Here is a 26,723-nt window from a genome sequence, read left to right as displayed (position 1 = left end):
AATTGGCTGTAGCACTTTTTAGTTTGTTGAGCTTGCTGCTCTTTCATTAGGCTGCCTCATGTCTTCACTCTGGATTCTGTAACAGGAATGGCTTATGTTAAACTGAGCCCTTCTTGAGCTGACATGAATTTTGATATTTTATTATTATAGTATTTTGATTTCGACCAACATAGAATTTTATACATGCATACAAATATTTTGATTGTAATTTTATTTTTTTTGCAGATACCAGGAAGCGTAAAAAATTGGGTGTGGATATGGTAAGAGTAATTAATAAGTAGATCACTTTTATTTTGTAATTTGGAAAGAAATTTGAGTGCATAGTTTCCTTTTGTAAAGAAAGTGTCGTATCAGAATTATCTTTTTTTTTTTTTTTTTTTCCCATTTACATTGATGTGTAATTTTTTGGGGGGAGAGGAGTGGATTTGAAGTGTGTGGTGTAATACAAAGTTTCTCAGTTGAAATACATTCACATACAGTAGTGAAATGCTATACATTATTAATTATGCAGTATTACATGTTTTTAGATTATCAGATAGACTTCTATTTTTTGGAACAGCCCTCTGCATACCATTTTATCCAGTAGATGCAACTTCGTGATCTTCAAGAAATGCAGTAACAGATTCCTTCTTTGCCCACCGTGTGGGGTTGGGAAAAAAAAAAAAAAAAGATAGAGAGAATACACTATTACAGATTCCTAGAAATTATTATTATCCTAAGACCCCATGGAGTCAAAGACTCGTCTAGGAGGTCCCTTTATCATAAACACAGCTCATCATACCTTGCCTTAAACACATTCAATTTCTCTGCAGACATCGCACTCTCAGGCAAGGCATTCCGATCATTAACAACTTTGCATGAAAAACACCTGCTTCTCAGTCCTTGTTCACATCCTCCTTATACAACTTCCAGGGATGACCTCTTGTTCTTCCCCTGATCTTTCACCATTTTATGAAAAACCTTTTCAACATTGAAACTATAAGAACCCTTACCAACTTGTGCATCTCTATCATATCCCCCCCCCCCCCCTTCCTGTTATCTACTAGACTGTAAATTGGGTTTTCTCAACTTTTTCTCATGCTCAACATTCAGAGATCAGAACTTATCTTAGTCAATTGCCTGTGGACCCTATCCACCATCTCTTCATTCTTTTGATGACCAGGTAATAATAATAAACCAAATCTGTGCACAGTAGTTCCATATGTCGCCTAATCAAGGCCTTATATAATGGAACATGAATCTCCTTACTTCTACAAGTCAGAGTCCTCCACATCATTCCCAGAATTCGTTGTGTTGTCCTCACAATTTCTGCAGTGTGTCCTCTAAATTTTAGATCCTTATCCACCATCACCCCAAGATTTCTTATGTCCTCCACCTCCAACAATATATCCCCACGAAGTGCAAATTCTACATGCCATCTTTGTTTCCCAAATTTTAAAACCTTACATTTTGAAGGCCAGAACATCTGCTTACTCCTCATAGTTCGTCCCACCTTTGCATCATCTGCAAACAACTAAATATCCCCATCCAAATCTTTGCCAATATCATTAACATATAGGTTAAACAACAATGGCCCTAAAACAGACCCACGAGGCACACCGCTAGTGACTTTCCTCTTCTGTGATATCACTCCCCAATACACACCTTGCTGATACCTATCAGACATCCCATCTCCAATCCAATTAGCACTAGTCTAATATCCAACTCCATCTGCTCTAGTTTGACTATCAGCTTATCATGCAGTAATCTATCAAATGGCTTTGCAAAATCTAAGTATACTACTGTGCATATTACATTATATTTCGTATGGGTTGGATTTGTGCAAATGGAAAGATAAAAACAGAAAAAATGAATATATATATACTAAAACTAGATACTAAAAATCACAAATTTAAGTTCAGATTGTCTCTAATCCATTGAACTGCATCCAGGGTAGCCTGGAACAGGTCCACAGTGGGCAGTCATGGTAGCACATCTGGCATGACCTGTTCTCAGGCAGTTGAGTGTGCTCCATTGTTGTCTGGGCAGGTCAAAGCCAGGGCCTCTGTTGTGGGGTCTGTAATGAGATGTTCATTTTTTATTGTTGAAGTAAGCTAGCGATTCTTCCATTCAGTTTCAGGTGAATATGTATCTGGTTGCTGAGTTTTCCAGATCGGGTTGCGGGATTTAAGTGAATAGGTGGTAGTTGGAGGTCCTCCATGGATAGGTAAGTTGTTATTTCCCATACATTTTATCCACTGGCTGTTAGCAGCAACTTTTCTCCCTATGTCTGGTGGTATGTTATGTTGGAGGTTTAATGGATTTTTTACAACACTCAGAAAGAATTAAATTAGAATTTAATACTCCTATATTTCGTCCTAGTCACTAGGACATCTACGGGGATTACAAAAACAATTAATGTAACATGCACACAAAAACTTACAATACTGAGCCCAACCACGTGGGTGACACTAAAGTCCTATCTAGGTGGAGTGCCCTTTTAGAGTATTTAGGAGTATTAAGGGGCTAAGAGTATTTAGGAGTATTAAATTCTAATTTAATGAAGGGCGCTCCACCTAGATAGGACTTTAGTCTCACCCACGTGGTTGGGCTTAGTATTGTAAGTTTTTGTGTGCATGTTACATTAATTGTTTTTGTAATCCCTGTAGATGTCCTAGTGACTAGGATGAAATATAGGAGTATTAAATTCTAATTTAATTCTTTCTGAGTGTTGTAAAAAATCCATTAAACCTCCAACATAATGTCCTCACAGCACTTAAGCCTCTACACAAGAATACACAAGAAGTCTGGTGGTATGGTGTTAGAGTGTTGGTAGCCATTCAACAGGTGTAGACTTTATGCAACCCATGATAATTTTCATGGTATTGTTAAGTTGCACATTGATCTTGCTGACTTGGTGACTCGAATACCACACTGGAGCACAGTATTCTGCACAAGAGTACACTAAGGCATGGGCAGCAGATTTTAAGGTGGCTCCTGCCCCCCAGCCTGAACACACAAGCTTCCTGATGATATTATTCCTAGTTTTTAGTTTTTGGCAGACATTTTCCAGGTGTTTCCTGAAGGTTAAAGAGCGATCTAAGGTGACCCTGAGATATTTTGGGTTGGGCTTCAAAATTTCTCCTTTGAATGAGACCTTCAGCCATTTATCAGCATGATGATTGTTCAAGTGAAATGTGCAAATTTCAGTTTTAGAGGGATTTGGACAGAGACACCATTTGGTGTAATAGTTGTACAGAACTGGGTGCAGTCTCGACCTCTTTCAGGTGTTTAGTCTGAGTGGCCAATGCCAGATCGTCTGCGTATGTGAACTTTCAGGATGAGGTTTGTGGCATGTCACTAATGTATAAATTAAAGACAAGTGGAGTTAACACAAAGCCCTGTGATAGTCCATTTTTTAGTACTTTAAAGGGACTATTTTTACCATTCAGTTGTACCTTGAATTTGCACTTTGATGTCATGCGCTTTAGGATATTAATCATCTTAGGGTCTTGTACTACAGTTGCATATTTCAGTATGAGTCCATTCACCCAAACTGTGTTGTATGCAGCGGACAGATCTATGAATGCTACTGAGGTTTTAAGGCCTTTTTGAAAACCAGCTTCTATATGTGTAGTAAGGGCAAGTACTACTGTGTATCCATCTCCTTTGTCTAATAAAGCCGTCACCTTATTGTAATAACTAAGTAGATTACTAAAACATGGCCTTCCTTTAGCAAATCCATGCCATCTATCAAAGATAATACTACTGTTGTCCACCATTTCTGGATCAGTGTCTCCAACACTTTGACCACAACTGACACATAGATAGGCCTATAATTTAAAGCTTGAGTTCTGTCACCTCCCTTATGAAGTAGCTTATTAAACAATATATCAAGCTAGATGCAAACTCCCTAGCACATTCCTTCAAAATATGTGGTGATATATTATCAAGTCCCACTGCCTTATTAACATCAAGTTTGCTCAATTTCCCATATACCTCTTGCTCACTTACAGTCAGTCTCTCCTCCTTATCAACTCATCAACCTCTCTCAAACTCTGCATGATGTTGCAAGTTCACAAGAACGAAAGATCTTTATGAACTGCTCATTAAATATCTCAACTATATCCTCTGCAGCAGTTCTTATACCATTTTCTCCAATCAATGTTATCCTTCCATAATCTTTTTTTTTCATTAGCTAACTGCTGCTCATATTTCACTTTTGCTACCCTTACCAACCAAGTCACTCTCCTTGCCTGTTCTTTGTAAATGGAATTGATTATTACCACTCCTCTTATGTTGCCTCCATAATGCATTTTTCCTCTGTATCACATGCTTAATCTCTTCATTCATCCATTTCATATCTCCTTTATTTCAACCTTCTGATGTTTGGAATACATTTAGACAGTTCTTGAATATCACTCAAGCAGCAGTGATCTCCTTACCACCCAACTCCTCATTCCATGCTCCAGCTGCAAGTGGTCTCCTGAGCTTGTAATCACCAGTCTTGTAGTTCCACATATAAAGGGTCTTCATGGAAGTCCTCACATGATTGGCAACCACACAGGTAATCACTTCATGGTCACTCTTACCTACTGGAGGAAGATTTGAATACCATTCAAATCTTCATTATTACATTCAAAGTTGTAATAACATCCTCTGATGAAATCTCATCCCGCATACCCAATACAGAAAAAATATTGTCAGTATATTAATGCATCTTCCTTTATAACTGATATTATTATTTTTTTCTTAATGATGTCTTAAATAGTTTTCAATTGCATTTTTAAAAAAAATAAAGACATGTTACTGAAAGTATATCATATCACAAAAGTTTGCTGTGGATTTAGTTGTATATTATCTCAATATTAATGAATGCATTCACATTGTAAAGTATATACAGTGGTGCCTCGCAATTTGACACTAATCCGTCACTGAACTAATGCCGAATTGCGGGACAATATTTCCCATAGCCTTTGGAAAATAGATTAATTCGTTGTCGGATCCTATGAAAAATAGAAATAACCATATTATTTACTTTACTTTACATATTTTACTATTGTATAACACTAAATTACAAAATACTATTGTATACACAATGCATACTATCTATCGAGCCTTTGATGTTGGAAGGGAGTCTTCTTTATCCTGTTCTACCTCTTCTCGTCTCTTCTTTTGAACAGGGATGAGGAACTTATCAAGGGTGTACTGTCTCTCCCTCTTTTTCAAGATGGTTTTGAAGTGATGCATGATGGTGTTGAACAAGTCTGTCATTCTACTCACATCAGCAGTGTTGGGTGCCATTCCAAACAAACAGACTGCACCTTCTCCTAATGGAATAAAACTTCTTTAATAGCAGCTGTTGGCATCGGCCCTTTTTCCCTGCCATCCGAGTTCTTCTACGGTCAGTTTGTCATCGTGATCCTCTACAAGTTCTTCTACGGTCAGTTTGTCATCATGATCCTCTACAAGGTCTTCTACATCAGCCTCATCAACCTCTTCTATGTCGAGATTCTTCGCCGTCGAAATGATCTGTTGCATGGCCTCAGCTGCTTCTGATTCTCCAGCTGTGCAGAATCAGAACGGTTCTTTGTGTCACTCCATCCCAGGCAGTTTTAATAAAGGAAATGGCACGGAGAATGTTGAACTCAGTCTTTTAGAAGTCCTTCAGTGTCTTGTCAGAAGAGTGAGTCACGTTGAAAAGCGTGAGAACAAAGCCTTGGTGTAAAGTTTTTTAAAATATGCAATCACTTTTTGATCCATGGGTTGGATCAGTGACGTCGTGTTTGGAGGAAAGAACTGGACTTTGATGAAGTCAAAGTCAATTTCAAGAATATCCTCTAGGTCTTGAGGGTGGGTGCTAGCATTGTCAAGGATCAGCAGTGCTTTCAAAGGCAAATTGCTGTCAGTGAGGAACTTCTTCACGCTCGGGGCACACACACCTCGAAAATCCAATCTTTGAAAACTTGCTGGTCTACCGGCTTTTGCATTGGATTTCAGCATCACTAGCAGTTTGGACTTAATGATTTTCTTCCCGAAGCACCAAGGATTTTCTGTGTGGTAGACCAGAAGTGGCTTTAGTTTAAAGTCTCCATTTGCATTTGCTGCCAATAACTAGGTAAGCCTATCTTTCATAGGCTTATGTCCTTGGAGCTTCACTTCTTGCATGATGTAAATTGGATTTGGAAAGCACTTCCAAAATAACCCAGTTTCATCCCTGTTAAAAATTTGCTGTAGCAGGTAGCCTTCCTTCCTGATTAAATCTTCAAATTTTTTCACAAACTTTTCTGCAGCCTCTTTATCTGCACTAGCAACTTCCTCCTGTCTGAGAATACTATGGATGCCTGTTCTACCTTAGAATCTGTGAAACCAGCCTCGACTTGCTTTGAATTCCTCAGTTTAATCTGAGGATGTACATCCTGGAGTTTTCTTCTGCAATTCTTCAAAAATTAACGTAGCATTCTCACAGATCATTGCCTAAGTTACTGGATCTCCTTTCATCTGTCTTTCTCTAATCCAGGTGATAAACAGCTTTTCCATCCCTTCATTGATGGAAGATCTATTCTTTTGCAGAAATCTTAATTGCACCAGCAGACACCCTAGCATCCATAATCTTCTCTGTCTGTTGCTGCCACAGTTTACTTAGAAACTCTACATCTTGAGTCACATCTGTAATTGTTCTACCTTTCTGCACTGCTCAACCAAGTGTGCTTCTCTGCTGAATTATTCCTGTTCACTTCTCTTTGTACCCATTCTTAAATTTCACTCAAAAAAATAACTGCTGATGCACAAAATTTTTACTTTTTGAAAAATGCAGAATTGAAAATTAGCACAAACAACATGAGCAAAACACCAATGCAGCCCAACAAAAAATAACAAACGACATCACACAATTCCATGCACGTGCATGTGCCAGCCCGCGAAATTCAACTGTCGAATTGCGAGGCACCACTGTACCTCCAGCCTTTAATGGTATAAGTAATATAGCACGAACTCCTTAATTATGATATAATGAAGTGATACACAAAAGCACTAAGATATAAGCTATTTCTAATTAAAGACTTATTTTGTAAGCTAGCCAAGTAAATAATAGTTTAATATCCAACGTTTCACTGACTAATATCTGTTAGCATTTTCAAAGGAATACACTGGTAGGCGATAGAAAGTAACAAAAACTAGGAAACTAACCGACAATTCTAAAAACTATATAAAGTTATCACTGAACGTGAAACAGTAATATAATACACATGTCACAAGTACAACATTTTAGTTGTTGAGATATTTAATGTAATTTTCATGAAAGTTCATTTCTTTTTGGTTAAATGATCTGATTTGAGTTTTCCATATATCTGGTAAGATTAGGCCTTGATTCTTATTTAAGTTACCTGGTAAGTTACTGAAGCTGCTACAGTCGCCCGTTCAACAGGTAACTTAAATAAGAATCAAGGCCTAATCTTACCAGATATATTGAAAACTCAAACAGATCATTTAACCAAAAAGAAATGAACTTTCATGAAAATTACATTAAATATCTCAACAAATAAAACGTTGTACTTGTGACACACGTATCATATCACTGTTTCACGTTCAGTGATAACTTTATATAGTTTTTAGAATTGCTGGTTAGTTTCCTAGTTTTTGTTACTTTCTATTGCCTACCAGTGTATTCCTTTGAAAATGCTGACAGATATTAGTCAGTGAAACGCTGGATATTAAACTATTATTTACTTGGCTAGCTTACAAAATAAGTCTTTAATTATTAATATTAATGGTCAAGAAAAGAGTCATCATAAGCTATTTCTGTTTTTGCACAATATTTTTTCTTCTCGTATATTAAATTTAAATTTTGGTAAGCATCACTTTGGTTTAGCATAAAGCATATATATATATATATATTTTTTTTTTTTTTTAATCTAACTTCCATTTTATCTAGGTACATACCAGTTTGACAGAGTTTTCTGGGAGTGCAAAGAATGATTCTAGTATGCATGATGCTGTATTTGATGAAGCTCACTGTGATCAGATTTCAGATAGGCAACCAGAACTGTTTCAGGGTGGAGTAATGAGACCATATCAGTTAGATGGATTTGAATGGCTGAAGGTAAATGTTTTATGCCTTCTATTTAACATGACCAGATCATTGTACTTTCTAATTATGATAGATGATCTTTAAATCCTCTTTTTTTTTTTTTTTTTTTTTTGTAATATATTCATGATTTGTATTACTTTTTTGTGGGGGTGGTTGAGTCAGTGGACTTATTTTTTTTTTTTGTAGTAAAAGACACAAATGTGCAACTCTGACTGACTACAGGTTTTGTATTTGATAATACTGAGTCTAACATAATTAATCTTTCAGATTTTTTAAATTTTACTTTTAATTTTACACTGATTTTTTTGAATACATTTGGTTGATGTATCGATGACATAATATAAAAAATGATATTTTTGCTTATGTATGCGAATCAACCTTCATTTTAGAAATTATGGACTTTACCACCGTGTTATTAATAATTCTTTCAATTTCCCGATGTTTTGATCTTCATATTAAGATCATCATCTGGAGCATATACATATATACAGGACAAGCTGGTTACATTACATAAAGTAAGCTAGAGAAACAATGATTTGATCGCAGGTTATTCTACTGGCATGACCTCTAGTGAAAAAAAAAATTTAATTATTTAGAAAACATGAATAAGCATTCTTTCTTATAGATAGTTTTCTTTCAGTAAGAATGATGTCCTATTTTTAGCATTATAATTTTTATTTTTGATTTAGGATCCTGGATTATCTACAGTCCTGTTTATAGTTACTCTTAGAGTGGAAGGTTCCGTGGGTCGAATATGTGCCTTCCATATGTTTGGTATTTTTAGACCATCATTATTGTTCAGTTATGGGGTGGTTGATGATAATCTCACAGGCTTCCTTATATTTGCATTCATACCATGTTTTGGTGTGATGTAGACAACTGGTGCTTTTCCAGTCAATTCTATATAAGGTGTTCAGGGCATGATCAGAAAAGCCAGCTTCACCATATAATTATTATATTTAACGTGTCGTTTATGCTATTTTTGTCTGATAGGAATCGTGTATCCTGTTTCCTCTATCAGACAATTCCTATCAGACAAAAAGAACATAAACGACACATTAAATATAATAATTATGGTGAAGCTGGCCTTTCTGATCATGCCCTGTACACCTTACATATAATTGACTGGAAAAACACTAGTTGTCTACATCAGCGTTCCCAAACTGTGGGCTGCGGCCCTCCTTGGGGGCCATGAAATAATGAAAACAAATTTAAAATGTTTTAAGACTAAGTAGATTTTTTTTAATCTTAAAAGAAACGTATTTAATTTTTATTGTTTATTATTTCTTTTTTGTTCTTTTTATATTTTAATGGAAAAAATCACACATTGGTGTTGGTTCAGAAATTTTGCTTCTTGCGTATTTCAGTGCTTAATAAATACATGCTTATTCATATAAGTTTCATTTGAAAGGTATTGATAAGAAGCACAAAAAAGATAACAAACGCAAAATCTTGAATATAAATACAATAAATATTATAATAATATGTCTGTATTACGATTTTTTTTTTTTTGATGAGGGCTGTGAAATATTTTAATTTTTTCAAAGGAGGCCTTGGCATCCATAAGTTTGGGAAGCACTGGTCTACATCACACCAAAACATGGTATGAACGCAAATTTAAGAAAGTCTGTGAGATTATTATCAACCACCCCAATCTGAGCAATAATGATGGTCTAAAAATTCCAAACATATGGAAGGCACATATTCTACCCACGGAACCTTCCTCTCTAAGAGTAACTATAAAGAGGACTGTAGATAATCCAGGATACTAAATCAAAAATAACAATTATAATGCTAACAATTCATCATTGTTACTGAAAGAAAACTATCTATAAGAAAGAATGTTTATTCATGTTATCATAAATAGAATTTAGCTTGATGTAGTTTCTAAATAATTAAGTTTTTTTTTTTTTTCACTAGAGATCATGCCTTTAGAATAACCTGCAATCAAATCATTGTTTCTCTAGCTTATTGTATGTAATGTAACTCAGCTTGTCCTGTATATTTGTATATGCTCCAGATGATGATCTTAATATGAAGATCAAAACGTCGGGAAATTAAAAGAGTTATTTATAACACGGTTGTAAAGTCCATAATTTCTAAAATGAATGCTGATCACTGTGCAACACTAAAAGAAAGGGATATACAAGTCAAACCTTTTTAGGTACATTTTGCAAAGTGTACAAGCATCTAGAAGTTTTTTTGTGTGTGTGGGTGTGTGTGTGTGTGTTCTTTCTCTGCAAATTATTATAAACAGAAATCAAGTAGGTACTGAATTTCTGTTTTCAGCATGGACTTATGTTCCAATATAAGATATGCATATATTGAAATTTACATATTGTTTATATTTATCTCTAGGCACATACAGGGGGGGGGGGATTTGAAAAAGGAAGGAAACATCATTTAGATTTGAGAAGGATAGAATGAGTATTGCATTGAAAAGTAAAAAGAATCAAAGTCAAACAGCTTTTAGAGGTGAACTGCAGATTTATATACCATTGAAGAAATGAAAGGGAGTTGAGAAGAAGAACCAAGCCTTTAGAGATCCAGTAGCAAATCTGGAAAAATAAAGTAAAAATAAAAAAATTCCCAGCCAGGTAGGTATGTGAAGTTTTCTATAAGAATAGAAAAATCAGAACTTTATGATGAGCTCAAGTAGTTCAGTCCTAGGAAAGAAGAAATGATAGACAAGTTCTTACACATTGAGTCCTATGCCCTTAATGAATACAGAGAAAATATAATAAAATAAGGTATATGTACAAGTAGTTTAAAAAAAAAAAAAAAGTCATTAGAAAGCTTTTTTTTTTTTTTTTAAAGAGAAGGCAAATATCACTGAGGTGGCAAAATGCTCTTGAGGCTGGAAAAAAAAAGCGCCTTAGAAATGAGGAAAATATGTCACAGAGATTATAAAGATGGCATAAAAAGTGAATATAAAGAGACTGTGTGTTGGTATTAAATTGAAAAATTATTAGATTTTATCTAATATCTTGTGTATCTTATTTTATTGGCAATAACAAAAAAAATTTAATAAATATCCAAGAGGAATGTGGTCAAGTGTACCTTTCAGTATTGGGGAAATGAGATATCTGAAATGTAGAAACGCAGCTGAAATATATAGCATTTGACCAGAAATACTTAAATATGATGGGTATAAAAGATTTATAGTGGCAGTATTAAATAATTCAGAAAGTAATGATTGGAATATATATCTACTAGTATCTATCTTTAAAAAGGAAAATAATACTGAATGTAAGAATTTCAGAGGAATTCCCAAATGAAAGAGTTTGAGAACAGCAACCAAACCTTGGAGATTCAGTGGCAAGCCTTGAAGAAAACACTGATTGACTCAGCCAGAGAGGCATGTGGTGAGGTTGTCTGCAAGGATAGAAAAATCAGAACTCCATGGTGGACACAGGAAGTTAAATAGGCAATGAAGGAAAAGAAGAAAGCACATCAAAAGTTCCTGGCAAATAAGTCAGATTGTGCTCTTAGAGAATACAGAGACAAATGTAAGAAAGCTAAACACTGTGTAAAACTAGCTAAACAAAAGTCATGGGAGGACTTTGGCAAGAACATAGAAAATAAATATCAAGAAGGTGGCAAAATATTTTGGAGGTTATTGAAGAAGCTTAGAAATGGAGGAAAGAGTTCTGTAAAAGGAGTTAGAGATGATAAAGGTTACATGAAAACAGGAGAAAAAGATATCCTTGAAGTATGGAGTAATTCTTCAAGAAATTGCTAAATGAAACAAGCAGTGATAGCACAGTGCTAAAAACACTCAACAGGCATAAGTCAGGAATACTTAGCCATACTTGAAGTAGAAAAAGCCATCAAAGACTTGAAATGTGGAAAGGCAGCAGGAGTAGATGATATTCGACCAGAAATGCTGAAGTATGGTGGTATAAAAGTCTTACAGTGGCTGTACTGCATAGTTTAGAAAGCCTGGACAGCTGGACGAATTCCCGATGATTGGAATAGAGCTCTCATAGTATCCATATATAAAAAGGGAAATAAAACTTAATGTGAGAATTACAGAGGTATTTCTCTACTGAGTGTTTCTGGTAAGATTTATGTTGTAAGTCAGCAGTTAGAATTGAAGGTAGTACAGGAAGATGCTTTAATGTTAAATCTGGTGTGAGACAAGGATGTACATTATCCCCTCTGTTATTCATTATCTATATGGATCACATTATGAAGGAAAGTGGTATTAAACATGATATCAAAATTGGAGATGCTCTTTGCTTTATGCAGACGATGTTATACTTCTAAATAAATCTGCTACAAGTCTGCAAGATTCCCTGACTAAATTGAATAACTGTTGTAATAGATATGGTATGAAGATCAGCAATACAAAGACAATGAAAATAGGCAGAATCGTTGAAAACGTCAACTGCGTTGTGAACTGAGAACCTGTGGAACAAGTGAAACATTTCAGCTACTTAGGTGATTTTTAGTGAAGATGGTAAATTAAATATGGAAATAGACAACAGAATCAACAAAGCTGGTATGGTAGGAAGTCAATTGAATAAATTCATATGGAATAAGAGAGAAATTAGTCAGAACACTAAATTAGCTGTATACAAGATGGTGTTCAAACCAATTTCAACTTATGGATCTGAGAGCTGGGTCAGAAGTAAAACACTTGACCAAAGACTAGAGACTGCAGATATGAGATTCCCGAGAAAGATTAGAGCATGAACAGATGACATCAATGGCAATATCATATTAAAAATGAGGATAATAGGAAAGAAATTGACATTGTCAGCATCCAGGAATGCATTAGCAGAGCTAATCTAAGGTGGTATGGTCACTTAAACAGAATGGGCGAGGAAAGATTAGCAAAACAAGTGTTCTCTGCCAGGTTGGCAGGAAAACGACCCAGAGGAAGACCAAGATATAGGTGGATTGATACTGTATAAAGTTCCTTAGATGATAGAAATATAAGATCTGATAATGGTGGAGTCTTGACAAGTAACAGATTAAGACTATTACACTTTTTTTATATAATGTTCATCAAGTAGCTTTATTTTATTATCCTACATGTTTCGCCAATTTTTTTCTATCGGCATCTTCAGGGAATACAAACCTAGTAAGCTATATGAAGGTAACAGACTAGGTTATAACTGATCAGTTATAACATTGAATTGACTGCCAATTCAATGTTAGTAAGCATTAAGTTATGCTTTGATGTGATCTGATATCCAATAGCATATTATGTTTAGAGGAACAGACAAGTTTTGTTTTATTCACACATTCCTGAATGCTAGCTGTCAAGTTCTTTTCTAATGTCTTCATTTTTAATATGATTCTGCCATGGATAGCACCTGTTCATATCCCTAATTTGTGTGCAGTTAAGAAAGGGGTGAGAGCTGGATTTTTTTTTCTCTCACAAAACCATGAGCAAGTGGAATAGTTTGCCTTTTAAAGTAGTGAGTTTATCTAGTGTGAATGAGCTTAAGACGAAAGTATGACAGCTGGTGTGAGTGACATATGACCTTTCTTGGTGAGTCCTAGACTCCCTGGAGTTTCTAATAATAATAATAATATTTGAAGAGGCTAAGAAATATTCTGGAAAGGGAAATTTGGGAAAGAATAAGCAGAGTTTAAGGCTAAATAAAGGTTGTCATTATCAGGACCAGATTTACACTTTAAGACAAATAGTCAAGAAATTATAGGAATATAACAATAATCTGTATTACAAGTTCTGTAGATCTGGAAAAGGAATTTGATAAGCTTCAAGAGAAAATGTCTTCAAAAATACTGCAATTACTTATGTAAATGACACATTATGTAGAAACTCAGTTCTTTACTTTATGCAGATAATTATACTCCCAACAGATCCTTCACGAATCTAAATTTCATGAGTATTGTAATCATCATATTCCTAATATGTACTCTTAAAGGTTATATCAGATACTATGACAAGAGTTATGCAAATTTTTCATGTAGTATTAACTTCCTATTGACATTTTCCTCACAATTAGTCTGTTTCTATTTGGACTCTATTATTGTTAGATTTTAGATTTCAGTCTTCTAATGCATTTTTAACTACATCAATCTTCCTCTGAGCTTTTTTTACTGACCTTTCCTCTCCCATTCTATTAAGATGACCATACCACCTTAGCTCTGTTCACACATTCCTGAATGGTAGCTGTCATGTTCCTTTCTAATGTCTTCATTTTTAATGTGATTCTGCCATGGATGGCATCTGTTCATATCCCTAATTTTTATATGAACTCCTATTTGTGGTCTCTAGTCTTATTTCTATCTCAGCTCTCAGTTCCATAAGTTAAAATTGATTTCAACTTGTATGCAGTTTAATGTTTTGACTTATTCAATTGACTCCTCCACCATGTCAATTTTGTTTATTCTGTTGTCTGGTTCTATATTTAATTTGTCATCTGTGAACATTATTCATCATTTATGTGAATTGCATTATGAAGGAAAGGATGCTAAACCTGATACAAAGTCAGAGGATATTAAACTCTGTTCTTTACTTTATGACAATGTTATACTCTTAAATAAATCCACTACAATCTCAGGACTGTGTAATATAATGAATAACTCTGTAGCAAACTTAGTATGAAAATAAAGTGCAGCATAAAAAATATTAATTGCATGCTCAGTGATACGCCTGTAGAACAATTAAGTTACTGAAGAAATCACCTTTAAGAGGTACTTTTTAATGATGTTCTAGAAACATATAATAGAAAAAACAATAATGTTATGGGGAATAATTGAGAAATTAGCTAAAAACCAAATAATAGTATACAGTACTACGTTAATCCAGTAGTACCTCATGAAAGTTAGGAATAAAATAGTTAATCAAAGACTGGAATCTCTAGATATGATGGAGCTGAGGAAAATTAGGAGACCAAATAGATAGTATGAATGGCATGTTTTGCTATTGATTATATTGATTCATTCTCTTAATTTTACTTAACATTTCATTTTAAAAAGGAGAATATTAGAAAGATAATTGACATTGTTAACATTCAAGCATTTGTAAACAAAACTAGAATGTTAGCAATGTCAAGTACCTTTACATTAGTACTGTTTACCTGTTTATGAATTCTTATAATGATAAAGAGCCAAGCGACTATTTTTCCAGGGGCGTAAATTAAGTTAAGGGGATAATAAATCCCTCATTATTTTAAAGCTGGAAACTCTGAGATCGAAATCTAAGAGTTTCATACCGAAGAACTATCGGCGAGTCCAAGCGTAAGTCATCACTTGGGTAGTACAACACTATGGCAACTCATGTCAAAGGTGGAGTAAGCTCCGTCGCTATCCCTAATATTTTCTCATAAGTAAAACGCAGCTCCTAGGAGATATATTGCTGTTTTACATTATGAGGAGAGGTTACTACCCAGACCAGTTTCGACCTTTATTGAGGTCTCATCAGTGAGTAGGTGAGTAACTTAATTTACACTGCCGGAAAAATAGCCTCTTGGCTCTTTATCGTAGTAATAATAATATATGGGTACACCAGTCTGACAATTTGTTAGTAGGGGTATATGTAAGTTCGGTTCACTTAAACCTTGGTATTCCAGGTCCACCTACTCACTGATGAGACCTCAATAAAGGTCGAAACCGGTCTGGGTAGTGACCTCTCCTCATAATGTAAAACAGCAATACATCTCCTAGGAGCTGCTTTTTAAATTATGAGAAAATATTAGGGATAGTGAAGGAGCTTGCTCCACCTTTGACACGAGTTGCCATAGTGTTGTACTACCCAAGCGATGACTTACGCTTGGATTCGCTGATAGTTCTTCGGCATGAAACTCTTAGATTTTGATCTCCGAGTTTCGTATATCCGGCTTTAAAATAATGAGGGATTTATTATCCCCTTCACTGAATTCTTATAATGTCAAGTGCCGACATGTTAGCGACAAGATAAATATGAAAGATTAATTTGAAAGAACATCGTTAATAGGAAGCTAGTAATAATGAGAACTTAATTGTATTGGATTACCATAGCATCCTGTAGGTTACCTCACAATACAAATTTGAAAAAGCCAGATGCAGAAAACTTGCCTTGTAGTTGCTTGCCAAGACATTTGGGCTCAACTGCAGCCCTACAATAGTTCTGGCATCATTCATCTCCTCCACCTCTTAAACAGACATCACATCCAGAGCATATCACCTATGATTATATCTAGAACAGTTTACTGCATACCTCTTCTGGTTTCTTGCCAGAAAGACAGAAGAATCCCAAACAGCATGGTTACCTATTATCAGTCTTCTGTTCCTGATAGTTCCCCCAACTGTGCTCTAAAATTAATCCATCCCATATCATCTTTACAACTTTTCATACTCATCTGACATCCAGCCTATAACCAGGAAGTAATCTGTATACAGACCATTCGACAAAGAGGAGATAAAGAAAAGGCAGCCATCAAACTATCTTCCCATTGTCCCCATCCTATTTCTCTCAAAAATCATGAGTCATGAAAAGCAATCTTCTTGGAAGCCCACCAGTTTTGACTATCAGGATGGCTTCTACCACTACTACCGATGCTGTTAACTAACATTATTCACCTCTAGACACAATAAGCCTTGGAACATTATGAAGAAACTTGTGACTGCTGTTAACCTTAACAGGGTCCTTCATTAGGCCAGACATAAAGGCCTACTTATATAATTTGACTTTCAGTTTCCTGTCTTTGTTCCACCAATGCATTTGCACTTTTTCATGTGCAAAATTTCCCTTCTTTTTCTAACCTCAAATTCTATCTATAGATTGCTGATGGCAAATACTCTCCATTCCTCTGCTTCATTCGAGAATCTTTTTCAAGGCGCAACAGATAAATTGGCTCCATCCTGAAAATACAAAATCAGAATATTATACAAACCTCTTAATAAAATATCTACCTTTCTGAGACAAATCGAGGATCACCAGATGTCTACAGCATCCATTTTGGACAGGTAGGATGGATTACCTTGGTCAGCTCTGGACAACTGAAAAGCAAATCCTCACAAGAAGCCTTGGAGAAATATCACTTCATCAGATTGAAGAAAGCCAGGCTACTTCAAAAATCCCAGTTTAAATTGGAGAAACTGTTCCTGGAAGTTGCACAAGTTGTGCAGAATTCTGGTAACTGTAACAGAATTAATGGTATGGTCGTGCTTAGATTTTGGCACTCCATCATTAACATGTAAATCACTACGCTGAGCACCACTGTCGTTCACGTGATTGTCCTCTTTTTTTTTTTTTTTTCTTCCCTTCACTATGTGAAGTGCCTATGATAATGCCAGCTTGTGCTAGTGAAATGTCGGCTTGTAATTAATTTCAATCAGTAAATTATTTGTGTTCCAGTGTTTTCTGTTCCATAAATTTTGACAATAATTTTTTATGTGAATTCCATCCACAAAATATTGTAAACCTATTGTACATTAGTATTAGTACCAAGGAACAGCTAAGTATTACATAATCTGGAAATCCTGCTCTAGAGGCCAAACATGGGACTCTTTCAATCTACTTCAGGCCTGTTACAAGTAAGGTGGTTTCACACTTCTACCACCTAATCTGGCATTTTAGGGAGATATCTGGTAAACCACCCCATCCTTAATGTGAGATGCACCAAATATCTCTTTAAAAATGCTTCATGTTCTTCATATGAGGGCCATCTGGTTAACAGATGATCCTCCCCTTTCAGATTCACTCTGCTCACTTTCGTATTTTTTTTTTTTTTTTTTTTATGCCTTATACTTTTTCTGTAGGTATTTTCATTCATGTTCTCCCAAACTGTTCATAATCATTCTTTCACTTTCCCTAAACCTGCAAAAACATGAACAGCAATTGTTCATCATCATCATATAGATGTTCATCTTCAGACAGTTTGGTTTCACACCTACCAGATTAATTTCCTCTATTTTTTGTTGGAACAGTCTTCTTTGTACTGAGAACTCTGTTTTCTTTGAGAACTACAACCTCATTTCTTCAAGAAATACATCAGCAGGTTTTTTCTTTCTTAACCATTTTAGGTTTCACAATTTTGAGTGTGTAGTTATATTTAAAAAAAAGAAAAACAGGGGAGGGGGATGATTGTTTTTGTGCCATTCATATTCAATTCACATATTAATTTATCTGAATAAATAATAGGCTCTTCAATTGAATGGAGCACGTTGAATGTAAGATGGAATATAATAGATTACAAGAATAAAAAAAAAAAAAAGTATGGAAAATTTTGAAAACAGTCATAAAAAAAATACATTTCATACCCAGAGCTGTCTTTAGAACTTTAAAATGAAATAATAGATTTTGAAATTTAAAATGAAATAATAGATTTCAGATGCTTTCTGTAATAACTTTCTGATGATAAGTTATTTATAATTCAATTCGTTGAGTTGGAGGGGAGGGAGAAGCAGTTGGTATTCTTAAAAATGAGCATAAATTTTGAATTGATCTGTATAGGATATGTGTCTGACATTTCTGCTATCTGTCTGTAGAGGTTGAGCATTGGATATTATTATTGGAATAGGTATCCTGTTAAAATAAAATTCAAAAAAATAAAAAGTCTCTTGCATTTAAATAAGCATAATGACAACCAGTATAATGGAATTTTGCAAAGATGGAAAATAAGTTCATTGCATGGATCTCTTTATCATGTTTCATAAATGGATTATTTTCACTCATGTGAAATTTGTTTTTATTTGTAGCAAACAAACAAAATAAATAAATTGTAAAACAAAGTTAAAATATTGAAGGACAATTTCTGATAAAGAAAATTCCAAGTTAAACAGTATAATTTTTTGCATAAAGCAATTAATCCATTAATTGCTCTATAATCACTGTTAAAGAATTGATAGTGGGGTAATTTTTTTATTTTTTTTCTGTGGCTTCCACCCACGAAAGGTTTATTTATAAACCTATAATATATTTGTACTGTGGACAGATAAAGTTATTTTATTTTATTGATTTTATATATTTTTACATAGTCTGGAAGGAAACCTTGCTCTAGAAGCCAAGCATGGAACTTTTTCAAGCCACTTCAAGCTTGAGAAAGTCAACTCCAGTAAGCAGTGTGGTGGTCTCACGCCAGGCAGTTAAATTCATCTCCTACCTACAGACAATCATAAACATCTGTGCCTACAGTGGGATTTAAACCCACAGCCTATTAGTTGGAGTACACTGAATATTCTCAACCAACTAGCAGTTACATCATCATCATCAAATTCCTGACATATACTCTCATGGGGTATACAGGATCTTATGATAGTACTACATGAATGGTTACATCATTACAACTTCCTATCAACAATTTCCTCCAGATTAGCCTGTTATCTGTCAACATTCCAATATTATGAGATCTTATATTTCTGTCTTCTAAGGCAGCGCTTCCCAAACTGGGGGCCGTAGGTTTTGTTGAGGGGAGGCCGTGAAATAATGAAAACAAATTAAAAATGTTTTAAGACTAAGTAGATTTTTTTTATTTTAAAAGAAACATATTTAACTTTTATTATTTATTATTTCTTATTTTTTATATTTTAATGCAAAATTTCACACATTGGTGTTGGTTTACAAACTTTGCTTCCTCCGTATTTCGGCGCTTAATGAATATTAGTAAATATTGCTTATTCACATGTTTCATTTCAAACCAGTGGTTAATTGTATTTACTTCGAATGCTCGCCAGGGAAGCTCCAAATCTTCCTGTCCATTTCATCACACGTTCGTAATCAGGGACCGTTGATATTGACTTTATATACATATCAAAACTTGTTTTATATTATCACTGTCATCCGAGCTAGTTTTCTGTTACCAATAAAAGTTTCGCATATACTTCACACATGAAAAAAAGCTTAAACAAGTTCATGTGGGGGAGATAGTAACTCGCTTGCAGTGGTAAACAACACCCCTCCCTAACAACCGCTATACTGCAGAGGCAATAAAAACAAGTACTTTTATTATGCCAGTGAATAAGGTATGAGGAGTCTGTGTAATATATTTCTCAACAAATAGGACAATTAGAGACAACTGGGATAAAAGCACACTAATTAATGAATCACATGTCCCCTCATACTGAAACTATGCTGCATAGACTGAAACAAAACCATATGTTGCATGGACAAACACAGTATCTAATTAAAAACTATTGTTATTAATTAGATGTGTGTGAGTTCGATTTCCCAAGGCAGCAATAAAATTCAACCGAACGTGTTAAAATTCGTAAAAGTGTTAAAACTAAGTAATATATATATATATATATATATACAGGGTGTTCGGGATAAATTTGACAGTTTCGTAAGGAAAAAGAAAATCTTCTTTGTATCTATTAAATTTAATGAATTGACAAAAAAACATTACAGGCAGAGTTAATTACAATACTATCAACAAGATTTACTCAAAATAACCACCATTAGCATCGATCACAGCTTCAATTCTGCTTCGGAACCTCGAACAAGCTGATGCTACAGTCTCCCTGGGAAGGGCCGCAAAAACTGTTTTAATTTTATCCATTAACTGGGCTTTTGTATTACTGGAAGTGCGATTGGTGTCTTTTTCAACTGCGCCCCATACAAAATAATCCATGGGGTTAAGGTCTGGGGAGTTTGGAGGCCAAACATTTGGACTGGTGAAGTCGTAGAAATTTTCAGACAACCATTTTTGACTTTTCCCAGAGGTGTGGCAAGGGGCCGAATCCTGCTGCCATACATACGGCCTACCATTGGCTACCCTTGTTATCCAGGGCTTGACTACAGTTAGCAACTCCACGAACAAAGCCCGAATTCCAATGCCAGGGTTCTTCAACACCTGTTCCTGCAGATTTGCGAGGAATTCTGCTGTACAAACGCAATCAGATCGTCTGCTAGGGATCTTTCTTCTTGCTACATCCTCGTAGTCACCATTGCAAGTCTCTAGTTCATGCCTGATTGTTTTTACTGTATTCAGGGAGCATTGGGCAGCAGTCGTAATATCCTTATTTTGATGGCGGGCACAAATCATCATGATACAAGTTATTCTCTTCCATGATTCAGGTGGGTTCCAGCTATCCATCCTTTCTGACATCTTGTATATGAATGAAGAAGGGTCCAAACTTTTAAATGAAGAGAAGTGTGTGTTAATACATGTAACTTACGGAAAAATATAATTAATTATAAATATGTCAAATTTATCCCGAACACCCTGTATATATATATAATGAATGTTATGGCAGTTTTGCATATGGAATTCGGTTGAAGAGAGTTAGCATTTCAACTCAATTGTCAGCTATGCTTTTATCTTTCAGTTGCGCGATCTTTTGTTAATACCGCACCAATCATGTGCACGTTTTAATAACCTGCCTTTGGCGTCTGTTTCACGTTAGGCTTAATTACCTTAAAGGGAGAAAAGTCATAAAAGAGAAAAATGTTCCTGGTCTGGGGATTCCCTTTTTCAGGTAATATTCACTAATTTCATGTTATCTGTCTGTGGTGTGCCAGTATCGGTAAGTGGTGCTATTATTTGATCTATTCTATGTTAAAAAATTTAACCCTGAGATGGATAAGTGGCTGATAAAAAAAATAATAAAAAATCCCGTGAACAATCAGAAGAAGTAGAAACAGATTCAAAAAAAAAAAAAAAAAAGGACAGTATTTCATATTTTACCAGAACAGCCCGCATCGTCTTCAGAACCAAACGGTAAGAGGCAAAAAATGTAATATATGCATTTGATTTTTGCAATATTCGCTGTGTATGTTTTGTATTGAATATAAATACAATAAATATTATAGTAATATATCTCTCTATTAAGATTTTTTTTCGAGGGGGGGGGTGAAATATTTTAATTTTTGAAAAGGGGGCCCTGACATCCAGAAGTTTGGGAAGCACTGTTCTAAGGCACTTTTTACTGTATCAATCCACAATCAATCTTGGTCTGCCTCTCGGTCTTTTTCCTGATATCGTGAATGCTAACAATGTCAAGTTCTTTCTTAATATCCTCATTTTTAATATGATGCTAGCATTGATGCCATCTGTTCAGTCCCCTAATCTTTCTGAGCACTGTCATATCTGTGGTCTCAAGTCTTTGATCAAGAGTTTATTTCTAACCCAGCTCTCAGATCCATAAGTAAAAATTGGTTTGAACACTGTCTTCTATACAGCTAGCTAGTTTGGTGTTTTGACTACTTTCTTTCTTATTCTATACATTTATTCAGTTGACTTCCTACTATACCAGTTTTGCTACTTCTGCTGCCTATTTCCATATTTAATTTGCCATCTTCACTAAAATTTGTACCTAAATAGCTGAAATGTTTTACTTGTTCTGTAGGTTGACCATTCAGGATACAGTAAGGGTTTTCAATGTTTCTACCTATTTTCATTGTCTTTGTCTTTTTATTGCTGATTTTCATACCAAATTTATTACAACAGTTATTCAATTTAGTCAGGGAATTTTGCAGAGGTACCGGATTTATTCAGAAGTATAACATCATCATCATAAAGTAAAGAGCTAAGATTAACATCACCAATTTTGATATCAAATTTAATATCTTCATAATATGATCCATATGTATATGAATAACAGTGGAGATAATGTGTGCCCTTGTGACACACCTGATTTTACTTCATCTTACTGTACCTCTTTCAATTCTAAATGCAGACATACAGCTTTAATGGAGACTATGTGTGTTGCTTGATATAATGTTCCATTTACACCATATAACTGTAGTGTTTTGAACATCCTTCCTCTTGGCATCTTGTCATGTGCCTTTTCCAAATCTACAAAACTTAAATACAGTTGCTTGTTATATTCCCATGATTTCTCAGCTATTTGTCTTAATGTGAAAATCTGATCCTGACGACCTCTGTTTGGTCTGAACAGAGCTCGTTCTTCACCACGCTTCTCCTCCACAATTTTTCTTAACCTTTCTTAAGAATACTTGCAAAAATTTTACCAGGAACACTCAGTAAAGAAATTCCTCGGTAATTCTCACATTCAGCTTTATTTTCCTTCCTTTTTTTTTTTTTTTTTTTAATAAATGGGTACTATGAGTGCTCTACTCCATTCATTTGGAAATCTGACCAAGTCTTCTGAATTATGCAGTGTAGCCACTATAAAACTTTATATTTTATTTAAGCCACTGTATATTAGCATTTCTGGTCAAATATCATATCTATTCCTGCTGCCTTTCCACATTTCAGGTTTGTAATAGCATTTCCTACTTCATGTACAGATGTGTGTTCCACCTGGCATTCTTTCTGGAACACACATCTGTACTTCAAGTACAGATGTGTGTACTTACTCCATATATCAAGTAATACTAATATATCTTTATCCTCACTTTTCAGGTCCCCTTTATCATCTCTAATTTCTTTTATGGCACTCTTTTCTCCATTTCTGAGCTTTTTTCCCCCCCAATAACCTTCAATATATTTCACCACCTTCCTAATATTTATTTTCAATGCTTTTACCAAAGTCTTCCCATTTCTTTTGTTTAGCAAATTTTATATAATGCTTTGCTTTCTTATATTTTTCTCTGTATTCCTTAAGTGCACAAGGTTACTTGCAAGGAACTTTTTTCTTATGCTTTCTTCTTTTCCTTGACTACCTCAAACTTTCTGAGTCTACCATGGAGTTCTGATTTTTCTATCCTTGCAGATTACCCCACCACATGTTTCTCTGGCTGAATCATTCAATGTTTTCTTTAGGATTTGCCACTGAATCTCAAAGGTTAGGGCTTGCTGGCTGAATCATTCAATGTTTTCTTTAGGGTTTGCCACTGAATCTCCAAAGTTTGATTCTTGTTTCCAAACACTTTTGGTTTTTCTCGAATAATGTTTGTGTATTTGAGTCTACAGTTCACATCTGATAGCTGTTCAACTTTCTTACACACTCTTCTTTTCAATATGAAGTTCAATTTTATCCTGCTTGACATTAAATTGTGATCACTTCCTATTTCAAATTCTCTGTATACCCTTGTGTCTTGAACCAAGCAGGAAAACATCACTGTCAACAATGACATAGTGAATGAGACTTTTCTTATTCCTTGCATATTCTCTCCATGTGAATTTGTGCACATTTTTACATTGGAACATGGTGTTAGTAATAACTAATCCATGTCCTGAGCAGAAATCTAGCAGGTACTTACCTGCTAGATTTCTGCTCAGGACATGGATTAGTTATTATTAGCTTTGCTCTTTTCTCCAAATTTTCCCAAACATTCTTAAATGTCTGATAATCATTTCCTACTCTGCTGTTTAGAACTCCAACAAGGACCAGCTTTTCCTTTTTCATTGAGCCAGCTCCTCTCTGTAATGCCTCAAAAAAATTTCTTCATTTCTTCCTTGGTAGAACCTTCTGCATAAGCACAAGTAAGTCTCATTGTCCAGTTCCCAATTCTGATATTAATCCACATCACTACTTGATATTGCCTGCCATTCAAGAGGATTATCCTCACATTTAATGTTTAACATTTAATAGTCACTTGTTATTTTCTGAATATAATATCTTCTATTTGTTGTTTAGAAAGATCTCAGCTGTTTTTGTCTTCTTTGTATCGGTAACACTATTATGTCTATCTGGTATACTTATCCAATTCTTCTGCTAGTTCCATTTCTTTCCCATTGATGCTTCTTATGTTGATGATGCCAATCTTCATCTCTGCTGAAGTTGAGGTGGAGTTTGTTATAGTAGCTGACTTTTTGCCATTCTCCCTGGTTCTCTGACAAAAACGATTATGGTTTAAGCCAATAAGAATACAATTTGGTCAGCTAAATCTCAAATTGCCAGCCCATCCTCATTCGTTCAGTAGCCAGGTACTCAACAGGGTGCACCATGATACGGTGAGGGTTGGACATCAGGTCATAAGCCCTGGTCGGTTCTCTGCATTTCCCAAGAGGCCATGTGGAGGTCTGCTCCCAGTTATCTAGCTTTGACCTTTAGCAGCAGTTACATAAAAGGCAGAAAGTTGTTCATATTTTGATCCTTGAAAAAAAAAAACCTGAGTTGATTTGTACGTGTCATTCATTTCAGCCAGTAGTGAAGCTGAATTCTATAAGACAGAGTAGGGTTATTACTTTTTATCACTTTGAAATGTTTTAATTACAAATTTTGTTTCAGTAATTTTTTTTTATGTGAATTCCAAGTGTGAAAAATAGCAACACCATGGATTTACTAAATATCCTACTTGAAATAAGAATTTAATTTTGAATGAATTTTAATGAATTCTCTCATTTATTGCTGAAGAATGGCATATGAGGATGGTAAGTGAAAACAAATCCAGTACACTGTATGCATTAGTGATGTGATAAATAAATAGAAAAATCTAAAAACGTGTACAGTAGAACTTTGATAAAACAGACTAATTCAGGTGAGGGGAGGTGTCCGTTATATAATAAAGTAGATTTTCCAAATGCGTATGTTAAAAAATTGACAAATTAACTAATTTACATGTTTTTACTTATGTAGAAACTTTTATGTAATTAAAATTAAGTACTGTATCTATGAAAAGTTTAATTTCATAGAAATGTTTTCAATATGTATTATTGCTTATAACCATACCCTGGTTAAATTTGTTAAAAATAACAGGAAATTAATAACAAAAAATAAACTGTTAATTTAATTATAAGCAAATCTTGTAGCATTGTAAAATTAACAGTGTTAATTTTCACGTGACATACGGACCATAAATTTTGTCCGTTAAATTGAGGTTCATAAAATTGAGGGTTTACTGTACTTTTATTTAGATTACTAACTTATGTTCTGAAATCTTTCTAGTAGATTGAAACTAACAAAAAAAGGGGGTTAAATATTTTTGAGAATTTTAACCCTTTGTTTGCATAACTTTCAAATAAAGATTAGCTATTAAAGGTATACAAAATCCTGTAACTAACCTGCTACACTTGTTCAAAAGCATAAAATTTTATTTTAACCCTGTTTTTTCATATCACCTACTTGGAAGGTTTTAGAATTTTTTTTCTTTGTTTTCTTTATATATTTTTTTTTATATTAGGTATTTCTTTTTTAGATGATATACGAAACTGGTGTGAATGGTATTCTTGCTGATGAAATGGGATTAGGAAAAACAATCCAGTGTATTGCTCAAATTGCACATCTGGTAAAAATGGCAGTTCCAGGCCCCTTCCTAATTTGTGCTCCTCTGTCTATTCTTACAAATTGGGTTGCAGAATTTCATAGATTTGCACCTAAAGTAAGATTTTACTTTTATAATTAAAAAAACGCTATTAATGAAATCTTTACGGTATTTTTTATGAAAAGCTCTGGATTTTAAATTATTTAGTTAATTTATTTTTTGAAAAATTAGAATTTTCATTAAAAGAATAATAAATATCCTATTATTAATAATGCACTAACTAGAAGATTTAGTTGTTGTTTTTTTCAAAAACAAAAAATTGTATAAGTTGTATATAAAAAAAAAAAAAAAATTCTTGCCTCAGCTCTTTCATTTCCTCAATCCTTTGTGGAGTGTATTAATTTTTAGTTTCAGATAATAGTTCTTCATGCCAAGAAGTCGAACCTATTACTCAAGGGGAAATGGGAAATGAGATGATGGTTCTTTAAAAAAGTAATTAATACTTTTTTATTCTAAATTCATAGAATTTTCATCAGAAGGCTTAATTTGTAGCATTTAACTAGGCTAAAACTTGTAAGTCTGAGTAATGCTGAGTGAACTAATGTTCACATAACGACAATGAGGGAGAAGAGATATAAATGA

At 34.5% G+C, this 26,723-nt stretch overlaps 1 protein-coding gene across 4 annotated transcripts in view; it reads left to right on the top strand.

Moving 5' to 3' along the window:
• LOC150098782 (lymphoid-specific helicase-like) overlaps nt 1-26,723 on the top strand; it is a 310,277-nt gene that overhangs the window by 131,543 nt on the left and 152,011 nt on the right. For all 4 annotated transcript variants that reach the window (XM_090404891.1, XM_090404888.1, XM_090404889.1 and 1 more), the window contains 3 exons: nt 226-260; nt 7,913-8,080; nt 26,016-26,198. In XM_090404891.1, the coding sequence (XP_090261017.1) occupies nt 226-260; nt 7,913-8,080; nt 26,016-26,198 (386 nt within the window). The remainder of the gene's footprint in view (nt 1-225; nt 261-7,912; nt 8,081-26,015; nt 26,199-26,723) is intronic.

The sequence above is a fragment of the Typopeltis vanoorti genome, chromosome 15 (assembly GCF_054136105.1).
Source record: "Typopeltis vanoorti isolate ZY-2024b chromosome 15, IOZ_Tvanoo_1.0, whole genome shotgun sequence".
In the NCBI taxonomy this organism is placed as follows: Eukaryota; Metazoa; Arthropoda; class Arachnida; order Uropygi; family Thelyphonidae; genus Typopeltis; species Typopeltis vanoorti.
The sequence above is the reverse complement of the archived record's forward strand: the minus strand, read 5'-3'. Positions and strand labels throughout refer to the sequence as shown.